This window comes from Delphinapterus leucas, chromosome 3, assembly GCF_059928025.1.
Source record: "Delphinapterus leucas isolate spDelLeu-1000000601 "Yukka" chromosome 3, BTC_Dleu_Yukka2, whole genome shotgun sequence".
Taxonomy (NCBI): Eukaryota; Metazoa; Chordata; class Mammalia; order Artiodactyla; family Monodontidae; genus Delphinapterus; species Delphinapterus leucas.
In genome coordinates, this window is record NC_143131.1 from 119158075 (window position 1) to 119170899 (window position 12825).

Sequence of the window (12825 nt, forward strand, 5' to 3'; positions counted from 1 at the left end):
CCAGTCAAAATGGCCATCACTAAAAAGCCTACAAGGAAGAAATGCTGGAGAGGGTGTGACAAAAGGAAACCCTCCTACACTATTGGTGGGAATGTAAATGGGTGTAGCAACTAGAGGAAACAGTAAGCAGTGTCGTCCAAAAAGTTGAAAAAGAGTTACATTATGATCCAGCAATCCTAGTCCTTGGCATATATCAAGACAAGACTATCATTCAAAGAGATACATGCACCCCTATGTTCACAGCAGCACTATTCACAAGCCAAGATACGGGAATAACCTAAGTGTCGATCGACAGATGAATGGTTCAAGGACGTGTGGCACATATATACAATGGAATATTGCTCAGCCATAAAAAGAAACGAAATTGAAGTATTTGAAATGAGGTGGATGGACATAGAGTCCGTCATACAGAGTGAAGTAAGTCAGAAAGAGAAAGACAAATACCATATGCTAACACATATATATGGAATTTAAGGGAAAAAAATATCATGAAGAACCTAGGGGTAAGACAGGAATAAAGACACAGACCTACTAGAGAATGGACTTGAGGATATGGAGCAGGGGAAGGGTAAGCAGTGACAAAGTGAGAGAGTGGCATGGACATATATACACTTCCAAACGTAAAACAGATAGCTACTGGGAGGCAGCCGCATGGCACAGGGAGATCAGCTCAGTGTTCTGTGACCACCTACAGGGGTGGGATAGGGAGGATGGGAGGGAGGGAGACGCAAGAGATATGGGAACATATGTGTATGTATAACTGATTCACTTTGTTATAAAGTAGAAACTAACACACCATTGTAAAGCAATTATACTCCCATAAAGATGTACAATACTAATAATAAAAGAAAAGAAAATTGGAAAAAAAGAAGAAGATGTGGTACATGTATACAATGGAGTACTACTCAGCCGTAAACAATAATGCAATGATGCCATTTGCCGCAACCTGGAAGACCCAGAGATTATCATAGTACATGCAGGAAGTCCAAAAGAGAAGGACGAATACCATGTGATATTACTTATACAGGGAATCAGAAATAGGACACAAATGAACATACCTACATAAGAGAAACAGACTCAAAGACATAGAAAACAGACCTGTGGTGGCCAAGGGGGAGAGGAACTGGGAGAGGGATGGATGGCAAGTTTGGGATTAGCAGATGCAAACTATTCTATAGAGAATAAAGAAACAACAAGGTCCTATTGTACAGCACAGGGAACTGCATTCAATATCCTCTGATAAACTGTACTAAAAAAGAATGTGGAAAGTATATGTATATATGTAAGACTCAATCACTGTGCTGTACAGCAGAAAGCACTGTACATGAACTATACTTCAATAAAATAAATCGAAAGAAACATAATGTAGTATAGGCAAAAAACAGATACTCACATCACTGTAACAGATGAAGGAGCCCGGCACGAAATCCACAGACCAATGGACGATTAATCTTCCATGAAGGAGGCAAGTATATACAATGCGGAGAAGACAGTCTCTTCAGCAAGTGGTACTGGGAATGAGGACAGACACGTGAAAATCAATGAAGGTATAAACTCCCTCCCACTATATACAAAAATAAACTCAAAATGCCTTAAAGACTTAAATGTAAGACCGGACACCATAAAACTCCTAGAACACAGGCAAAACATTCTGTGACATACATTGTAGCAATATTTTCTTAGATCGGTCTCCCAGTGCAAAAGAAATGAAAGCAAATATAAACAAATGGGACCTAATCATCCTTATATGCTTTTGCATAGCGAAAGAAAGCATCAACAAAACAAAAAGATCACCTTCGGAATGGGAGAAAAGATTTGCAAAGCATGTGACCGACAAGGGCTTAACTGCTAAAATATACAACCAGCTAATACAAACAAATGTATAAAAGAAAAATGAACATCCCAGTCAAAAATGCACAGAAGAGCCAAACAGACATTTCTCCAAAGAAGACGTCCAGATGGCCAATAGACACATGAAAAGATGCTCAACATCACTGCTTAGTAGAGAAATGCAAATCAAAAGTACACTGAGGTACCACCTCACACGGGTCAGAATGGCCATCATTAAAAAGTCTACAAATAACAAATGTTGGAGAGGGTGTGTAGAAAAGGTAACCCTCTTACACTGTGGGGGGGGAATATAAATTGTTGCAGCCACTATAAAAAACAGTAGGCAGGTTCCTCAAAAAAGTACAGCTAGAATTACTATATGATCCTGCAATTCCACTCCTGGTCATACATCCAGACAAAACTATCATTTAAAGAGATACATGCACCCCTAGGTTCACAGGAGCACTACCCACGATAGCCAAGACATGGGATCAACCTAAATGTCAGTCAAGAGATGAAGGGATCAAGACGATATGGTGTATATACACGTATATAATGGAGTACTACTCAGCCATAAAAAAAAGCTGAAATAATGCCATTTGCAGCAACACGGATAGACCAAGAGATTATCACATTGGGTTGGCCAAAACGTTCATTCTGGTGTTTCCGTGACATGGTATGGAAAATATCTTCCCACTACCACTTCCCAAAACTAAGTGAAGGAAGTCGGAAAGAGAAAGACGAATACCATATGGTATCACTTACATGTGGAACCTGAAATATGACAAAAACGAACTCATCTGCAAACAGAAACAGACTCAGAGTCATAGATAACAGACCTGTGGTTGCCCAGAGGAGAGATATGGATTGGGAGTTTGGGATTAGCAGATGCAAACTAGTATATAGAGAATGGATCAAGAACGAGGTACTACTGTATAGCACATTTAACTATACACAATATCCTATGATAAAGAGTAATGGACATGAATATGAAAAAGTATCTGTGTATATGTAAAACTGAATCACTCTCCTCTACATCGGAAATCATCACAACATCATAACTCAACTATGCTTCAATAAAATAAATTACAAAAAACACAGTGTGGGGACTTCCCTTGCGATTCATTGTTTAAGATTCTGTGCTCCCAATATAGGGGGCGTAGGTTCGATCCCTGGTCAGGGAACTAAGATCCCCTATGCCGCACAGCACGGTCTTAACAAAAGAAAAGACCTTAGCAGTCCCAAGCTCTGAAAACAATTGAGTGGAAAACACACACACACACACACACACACACACACACAAACACAAACACACACCAGATCCCTCGCCCTTGTCCATGTGCAATCCAAAATTTTTTAAATGTTATTAAAAAAACCCACAGTGTGATATAGACACAAAAACAGACATACAGATCAATGGGAAAGAATAAGCATCCCAGAAATAAATCCACACACCGACAGTCGATTAATCTTTGACAAAGGAGAGAAGAATATACAGTGGAGAAAAGACAAGTCTCTTCTCAACTGGTGTTGGGAACTCTAGACAGCCACATGTAAATTAATGAAGTTAGAGTACTCCCTCCCACCATACACAAAAATAAACTCAAAATGGCTTAAAGACTTAAATATAAGACAGGACACCATAAAATTCCTAAAAGAGAACATAGGTAAATGATTCTCTGATATAAATTATAGCAATATTTTCTTAGATTAGTCTCCCAAGGCAAAAGAAATAGAAGCAAAATTAAACAAGTGGGACCTAATCCCCCTTATTAGCTTTTGCAGAGCAAAGGAAACCATCAACAAAACAAGAAGACAGCCTACAGCACGGGAGAAAATATTTACAAACGATGTGACCAACAAGGGCTTAATTTCTAAAATATCCAAACAGCTCATACAACTTAATACCAAAAAACAAACAAACATACAAACAAAAAACAAACAACCCAATCAAAAAATGGGCAGAAGACCCAAATAGACATTTCTCCAAAGAAGATATCCAGATGCCCAACAGACACATGAAAAGACGCTCAACATCGCTAATTATTAGAGAAATGGAAATCAAAACTATAATAAGGTACCTCCTCACACCGGCCAGAATGGCCATCTTTTAAAGGGGTGGGATAGGGAGGGTGGGAGAGAGGGAGACGCAAGAGGGAAGAGATATGCGAACATATGTATATGTATAACTGATTCACTTTGTTATAAAGCAGAAACTAACACACCATTGTAAAGCAATTATACCCCAATAAAGATGTTAAAAAAAAAAGGCTACAAATAACAAATGCTGGAGACAGTGTGGAGAAAAGGCAACCCTCCTACACTGTTCGTAGGAATGTAAATTGGTGCAGCCACTATGGAGAACAGCATGGAGATTCCTATAAAAACTACAAATAGAGTACCATATGATCCAGCAATCCCACTCCTGGCCATAATCCAGACAGAACTATAATTCAAAGAGATACATGCACCCCTACGTTCATAGCAGCACTACTCACAATCGCCAAAACATGGAAACAATGGAAATGTCCATCAACAGATGAATGGATAAAGATGTGGTGTACGTATACAAAAAGAATGTTACTCAGCCGTGTAAAAGAAGGAAATAATGCCATTTGCAGCAACATGGATGGACTTAGAGATTATCATAGAAAGTGAAGTAAGTCAGAGCAAGAAAGACAAATATTATCTGGTATCGCTTATATATGGAATATAAGAAATAATACAAATAAACTTGTTTACAAATTAGAAAGACTCACAGACAGAAAACAAAATTATGGTTACTCAAGGGGAAGGGGGAGGAGATAAAATAGGAGTTTGGATTTACAGATATACAATATTATACATAAAACAGATAAACAACAAGGATTTACTATATAGCACAGGGAGCTATATTCAATATCTTGTAATAACCTATAATTAAAATGAATCTGAAAAAGAATATATATATATGTATGTATATATATCTACATCACTTTGCCGTACACCTGAAACTAACATGATAGTGTAAATCAACTACACTTCAATAATAGAAAGTTGCTATGAGAGGAGAGCTCAATATTGTCACCATAATTACAACAACAACAAAACGGAAATTGAACTGATTGTGTAGTTTCCAGTGATGGAATATTCACGCAAATCTCATGCACTTCCTCATGTACATTCTGGTACTCTAGAAGAATTTTTCAAAGGGAGAACATCTCAGATGCATAGATTTTTCTCAGAATACAGAAAGGAAGTCTACAAGTAATACTTGGAAATGTAGCGCTTCTATACATCTGCCTTCCCTTTGGAACCAAAAGCTCTCCTGTGGGTGGATCTAAGATATTCTTCGGTTTCTTTGTAAACCACCCTGCTTGGGTCTGTCCTCTTGCCACTACTCTAATATTCCCCTTTCTGCTGCAAGATGTTTACCACAGTAAGGTCAGTTAACATATCCTTTTTCTGACATAATTACCATGTATATATACTCACCACATTTTCTTTATTCATCCATGGATGGACACTTAGGTTTTTTCCATGTCTTGGCTTTTGTGAATAATGCTACAATGAACATAGGGGTGCAAATATTTCTTCGAGATAGTGATTTCATTTCCTTCAGATATATACCCATAAGCGGAATTGCTGGATCATATGATAGTTCTTTTTTTGAGGAACCTCCATACTCTTTTCCATAGTGGCTGCACCAATTTACATTCCCACCAACATACACAAGGGAGTCATTTAGACTTACATTTGTTGGTAGGAGTAAACCGAACTATGTAGATAAGTTCCTTGTTTTCATTGTATCACCACTTAAAATAGCTAGCACTTATGAAACACTATGATGTTCCAAGCACTAGGCTGACTATTTCATAAGCATTGTTTCACTTAGTTCTTACAAATTCATGAAGTAGATACCATCCTTACATCCGTTGTGTTTTTTTTTTTTTCCTTCAGATGAGGAAACTGAAGTCTGGAGAGAGTAAAGAATTTTCCTAACTTAACATATACGATGTAGCAGAGCCAGTACTTGAATATTTCCTGACATAAAAGTCTGTGCTCTTAATCACCACTCAAAAATATCTCCTAAAGATATTGTTAACAGAACAAGCCACTCATACACGCACATACTCATGCTTAGGACTCTCCTTTAAGTTGAGTATTAGATAGATGAGCAAATTGAAATAGGAAACAAGGGCCCAGCCCTAGTCTTTTAGTTAGTTGTCACCCCACAACACGTCATACAGAACTCTGTGATGCTGACTGAGTAAAAGACTGTATCCCAAATAAGCCATGATGTTCCCATCATTTGAGTAAATCATCTTTCCTGTAAAATCAGAAATACTTTATCTACTTTATCTGCAGTAGAAAACTATTTCAATGGGTTTCTTTTTAAGTTGGTACCATGAAATTCAACTTAGCTCGAACCTCACCTCCTCTGAGAATCTTTCCTGATACCCCATTTCTGTTCTTACTTAAATATTCCTTTTGAGTACTTCAGAGTGCCTGTGCAAATCTCTGTCTTAGCACTTATGACTCACTATGGTAATTATCGCTTTACTTTACTTCTAGGCTGTAACCTCTTGGGGTGTAAGTACCAGGCTTTATTCCATTTTATATCCCTAATGCCTTTCACAGTGCCTGAAATTAATCTGTGTGTAATAAACACCTGCCGATGAATTTAAAAACTCAGTGAATGTACAGCCAAACGACTGGCCTGTCTAAAATGGAAGAAATCAAATTCAAATTACTCTCAAAAGAAATTGTACAGCTGGCTGATAATAAAGCCGTATACTAGTTAAAAATTGTAATTAGCTAAACCAAAAGTCGGAGAAGTAATTTAAACTACCAGGAGGTAAGAACTGTGCCACTAGACCACGTGACACGAACAGTTTTTTGGTTTTTTTGACAGTTTCTGAGGGAAAGCGCTGTACAAACCAGGTTTTCAGTTCAGACGCCTGGCGGCGCTGCAGGCTAAAAATGGAGGTGGAGCCAGGCGCTTGCCACAGACCCCATTTTACAAAAGACAAAACTGAGAGGGGCTGGGGGTTGACGCGCCTTGGAAAACGTCGGCAGCAAGCTGAGAGTTTAGACCTTTCTTCAAACAAATGGGAACTACATATATGTTGATGTTATCCCTACTGGAAGACTTCCGAAAGCTTCTTTCATTAAAGGCAACGCAGTCAAAGAGGCTGTGCTGGAAACTGAGAGAAAATCCAGCAGAAAAAGGCAAGTGGTGAGTTTTCCTTTTCTTCCTGGGCGTAGCGTAAGCGGTCCAGGAAAAGGAAGGCCGCTTTTTATAGCCGGTTCCTGGAGATTTGGCCTCGCAGCGGAAAGGGGAGTGTCTGCGTAGCGGCGGGCAGACAGACCTGAGCAAGGTGGTTTCCAAACTGACCAAAGATTCGTGAGTAAAGGCTCTTCTGTGGGTGGATCTAAACTATTAAGAGATCAAAGAATATTTCAGATACACCCACAGAAGAGCCTTTCCTCCCGAATAGGAAGCCAGACCTATAGAAACTATACAGTTCCAAGTATTACCTGTAAACTTTTTTGTTTTCTGAGAAAAATCTATGAATCTGAGATGTTGCCCCTTTGAAAAATTCTTGTGAATGTTTCAGAATGTGCATGGGGATGTGCATGAGATTCGGTTGAATTTTCCACCATTGGAAACCACACAGGGAGTTTAATTTCACAATAATACGCGAGGCAATAGTGGGGTGAGTAATTTGCCCATTCTTGGGGGAAAATCACTGGATGAAGAACAACCTATGGTAAGTTTAACTCTCACAGAAGAAAATGGTAGGTATCAACACTAGTCTCAGACCTCCTAAGGTCCAGATCGTGACAATCAGTGACAACCTTTGAGATGCATGCTCTTCAGCAACCTGGTTGTCAAAGCCTGCTCAAGATTTAATCTCAGTATATTAAGGAGCTGTTCACAGAATTCTCCAGGCTCACTGAATTTTCCAGTCTCACTGAATTCTCCAATCTCTGGTGCGTACTCACCACACATTTTAAATACCACTCATATCTGTGCATTATAAACATCCACTGCAAGAAAATTACCAGGCAACGTCATGGCTACATGGCAAACATTCAGGCAATTTACATAGGAAGTAGTTTCAGAAATACCTTTCTTCATGTAAAAGATGTTGGATGACAATTCCATAAAATTGGTGATGTTGACACTTACCTGCTCATCCTACAAGTACTTCCAGAAGAAGACTTCACCTCTTTAAGGATTCTCTCAGAACTCTGGAATAAAAAGAAAATGCCTTGGTCCTTCCTTCCAGAATTCTCTTTGCATTGCATGTAAAAAAAAAAAAATCCCCATATTCTGCCAACCTAATGCAAGACAGAGAGACGGGAGATACATCTCTTTAACATCACCTTATCTCCAATTAAATTAGGTTACTTGAAGCTAAAAACAAGATAGTACGTGGAGACAGCTATCACTCTTGGCATTCTTGCTTTTTGGGCTCTGGGTAAAAAGCAGAGGAAACACCCCCTTTCTGAATAATGCTATAGTTGTTGTTTTATTGCTGTGTCTTCAGTAGTGTTTCGTTTTCTTCTGAAGCATAGCTAATTGTTAATTTATAGTCACAAGTACCAATGCCTTAGCTATTTTTATCTTTTGTTTACCTATAAGACAACTGATCTGGACACTTCAAAAAATTCAGTATCAATAAAATACAGGGGACTGTTCTAGAATAAACAGATGTAACACCAACAGAATCATGAAACTTGGTTGAAAAACAAGTTTTCTAAGACATTCCTTATGTCAAGTGGTTAAGAAAATAAGTGCATTTGTAAAAGGAATTCAAGAGTGAATATGAATTCTTATTTAAGTTGAAGAAAACTGGGGGAGGATAATGGAAGGATAATTTTAAAAAGTTATTAGGGACTGGATTTTAGTTAATATGGAATTACTGTTACTTCGGTACATTGAGAGACACTACTTGAAAATATTCCATTTAGATTGCCATCAGTCTGAAAGAAAGGATTGGGATTTCCTTAATGTTTTGGAAAAAATAAACACTCGGAAAGGACGCAGGGTGGCGCTGCAGCATTAGAAGTAGAAGGAAGAAAGCTACCAGTCTGCGCTCCTCTAGCCAGATGCTCTGCTAAAGAAGCAAGCAGGAAAAGGAGGCTTTCTAAGGCAGTTGCTCCGGGAAATCAGGGCCATAGGCATCTCCACTGATCCCAGTGTCTGAGTGTTACTGGGAGATAGATCAGCGACAACGTGAATCCGAACTGGGTCAAGTTTGCTGGGAGACGAGAGAGCGATGGAGGCAGGAGAGAGGAAGAAATGCTTTCTGAAACAAAGGCAAGTCTTGATATTCTTTGTTTGGCTGGGCATAGCTCAGGCTGGTTCTGAGCCTAGGCGTTATTCAGTGGCCGAGGAAATGGACAGTGGCTCCTTTGTGGCCAATCTGTTGAAAGACTTGGGGTTGGAGGTAGATGATCTAGCTGCGCGGGCCCCCCGGGTCGTTTCCAAAGGGAAAAAAATGCGTTTGCATTTTGATAGGCAGACCGGGGATTTGTTGTTAAATGAGAAACTGGACCGGGAGGAGCTATGTGGCTCTACCGAGCCCTGTGTACTACCTTTCCAGATGTTACTGGAAAATCCCTTGAAGTTTTTCCAGGCTGAGCTACGGATTAGCGACATAAATGATCATTCTCCAGTTTTCCTAGACAAAGAAATAATATTGAAAATTTCAGAAGGTATCACTCCTGGAACTACTTTCCTAATAGAGCGTGCCCAGGACTTAGATGTAGGAAGCAACAGTCTCCAAAGTTACACAGTCAGCCCCAATTCCCACTTCCATCTTAAATTACAAGACAGTTCCGACGGCACAATATTACCACAGCTGGTGCTGGACAAAGCACTGGATAGAGAGGAACAGCCTGAGATCAGATTAACCGTCACAGCACTGGATGGCGGGATTCCACCCAGCTCTGGGACCGCCCTAATCCGCATTGAAGTCTTAGACGTCAATGATAATGCCCCGGAGTTTGCAAAGCTGCAGTATGAGGCGCATGTGCTAGAAAACAGCCCCATTGGATCCCAGGTTGCCATTGTCTCTGCCAGAGATTTAGATATTGGAACCTATGGAGAAATATCTTATGTACTTTCCCAAGCATCTGAGGATATTCGGAAAACATTTGGAATAAATGCAAAATCAGGAGAACTCCTTTTAACACAGGAACTGGATTTTGAATCTATTCAGACTTATACATTAAATATTCAGGCGACAGATGGTGGGGGCCTTTCGGGCAGTTGTGTGGTGTTTGTACAAGTGATGGATTTGAATGACAACCCGCCGGAACTGACCATGTCAACGCTTATCACTGAGATCCCAGAAAACTTGCAGGAGACTGTAATTGCTGTATTCAGCGTTTCAGATCCTGACTCTGGAGACAATGGAAGGATGGTTTGCTCCATCCAAGATGATCTTCCCTTCATTCTTAAACCCTCTGTTGAGAATTTTTACAGTTTAGTCACAAACACAGCCCTGGACCGAGAAACAAGATCCGAATATAACATCACGATCACCGTCACAGATATGGGGACACCGAGACTGAAAACCCAGCACAACATAACCGTGCTGGTGTCCGACGTCAACGACAACGCCCCCGCCTTCACCCAGACCTCCTACACCCTGTCCGTCCGCGAGAACAACAGCCCCGCCCTGCACATCGGCAGCGTCTGCGCCACAGACAGCGACGAGGGCGTCAACGCCCAGGTCACCTACTCGCTGGTGCCGCCCCTCGACGCGCACGTGCCCTTGGCCTCCCTGGTGTCCATCAACCCGGACAACGGCCACCTGTTCGTCCTGAGGTCCCTGGACTACGAGGCCCTGCGGGCGTTCGAGTTCCGCGTGGGCGCCGCCGACCGCGGTTCGCCCGCGCTCAGCAGCCAGGCGCTGGTGCGCGTGCTCGTGACGGACGACAACGACAACGCGCCCTTCGTGCTGTACCCGCTGCAGAACGCCTCGGCGCCCTGCACCGAGCTGGTGCCCAGGGCGGCCGAGGCGGGCTACCTGGTGACCAAGGTGGTGGCGGTGGACGGCGACTCGGGCCAGAACGCCTGGCTGTCGTACCAGCTGCTCAAGGCCACGGAGCCCGGCCTCTTCGGCGTGTGGGCGCACAACGGCGAGGTGCGCACGGCCCGGCTGCTGAGCGAGCGCGACGCGGCCAAGCACAGGCTGGTGGTACTCGTCAAGGACAATGGCAAGCCGCCGCTCTCGGCCAGCGTCACGCTGTACGTGCTGCTGGTGGACGGCTTCTCGCGGCCCTACCTGCCGGCCCCGGAAGCGGAAGCGGCGGACGCGGCCCCGGACGCCCCGCTCACCGTCTACCTGGTGGTCGCCTTGGCGTCGGTGTCGTCGCTCTTCCTCTTCTCGGTGCTGGTGTTCGTCGCGGTGCGGCTGTGCAGGAGGGGCGGGGCGACTTCGGTGGGTCGCTGCTCGATGCCCGAGGGCCCCTTTCCGGGCCACCTGGTGGACGTCAGCGGCACGGGGACCCTGTCCCAGAGCTACCAGTACGAGGTGTGTCTGACGGGAGGCTCTGGGACTTTCAAATTCCTCAAGCCGGTTGTCCCAAACTTCCTTACTCAAGATGAGGAGAGGGTTAGTGAGGCAAACCCCAGTTTCAGGAATAGTTTTGAATTCAGTTAAATTTTAATAAGGGTCTATGATGCCGTCTCAGTTAAATTGTGGAAAGTCCTTTTTTACTACCTTGCCCATTGGAGTTGTTTTCTTTGTATTTGAAACGTAACTATCTTATTCCAATTCACCGCATGTTACTGGTGTTTCTAGATGTGCTGCTCTGTGGTATAATGAATGCAAATTTTCCTTCTTACTGTTAATATCACTGTAACTTAATTCGATTTAATGTGTGAAAGTATATTTTGTATTTTCTGAAGTCTTTAATTTTTAGAGCACTTTTTTTCAAAATTCACCTTCCACAGTCCCTGTGGAATTTTTTTCTGGTAATTTTTGCATTCCTACATTTTTGAAAGTTTGCAATAAGTACACAGGGTTACTTTTTCCTACCCAGAATATTTGTGTTTGTATAGAGTATTCTCTTAGGCTAGTTTAAACTTTCTTCCTGTGAACTCACATTGGCTAAAACCATTAACATAGGTACATTCATGAATAACAAAGCACCCTCTCACACTTTTCTAAATATATACTTCCTTAAAATGTTCATACCTGATAATTATGATTCTTTAGAGATTGTGAAAACCTTGACTGTTGGATTCTGCAAATCATACACATTAAAAGTCTTCAATAAATCAACTACCAATATTCTAAAATGTAGTTAAATAAATAGCAATGTCCAGTCATTTTCAGACATGCTAATTATTCATGCTTTTTATTAAAAATTTTAAAACCTCTGATTGTTTCAATCCCTCCATTTAAAAATCTGTCTTAATTATTTAAAACCATCTATTCTTTGAGTACTTCATTAAAATCCAAAAGATCTGAGAGAGTGCATGTTTTTGTCTATGACCAAATTTTAGAAACTTCATATGTAATTTGGCATTGCATTTTAAAGAAAATATCTGGAGCATTTATGATTCAATTGGAAATAAGCCCATGGAAAAAATATTTATCTTGGTTTGCTCATTCTATTTTTTTTTCACTGACTACTTCCATTTTCCCCGTTTCAGTTTCCTGGACTTTTCAATGCTTTTTGGTTTCCTTTTTAGTGCTTGAGTTATGTTTCTCAGTAGCTCTCCATTTACTGCATGATTAGCACAATGACTGCAAGACTAGGTTCTTCATAAAACTTTTAAATGACTGATTGAAGGAAAAAAATGTCTTTATTTCATCTGTGATATACTGACACTCAAATACATTAAAATACTCACAGGACAAATTTTGCTGGAATTAAATGCTCTCTGATTTAATTTTTGGTTATTAACAGAACTTCACTGTTATTCAAACATTGTGCAGTTATTAGTGCTTGGTGTCTCCTTCCTTCAAGATATTTTTCCTTTTTCTT

General features: G+C 41.0%; 1 protein-coding gene across 1 annotated transcript; it reads left to right on the top strand.

Moving 5' to 3' along the window:
• The first annotated feature begins 8678 nt into the window (after positions 1-8678).
• Positions 8679-12304, top strand: PCDHB2 (protocadherin beta 2). Its single transcript, XM_089909389.1, has one exon. The coding sequence runs from the start codon at positions 9099-9101 to the stop codon at positions 11490-11492; it is 2394 nt and encodes a 797-aa protein (XP_089765515.1). The 5' UTR covers positions 8679-9098; the 3' UTR covers positions 11493-12304.
• The last annotated feature ends 521 nt before the right edge of the window (positions 12305-12825 follow it).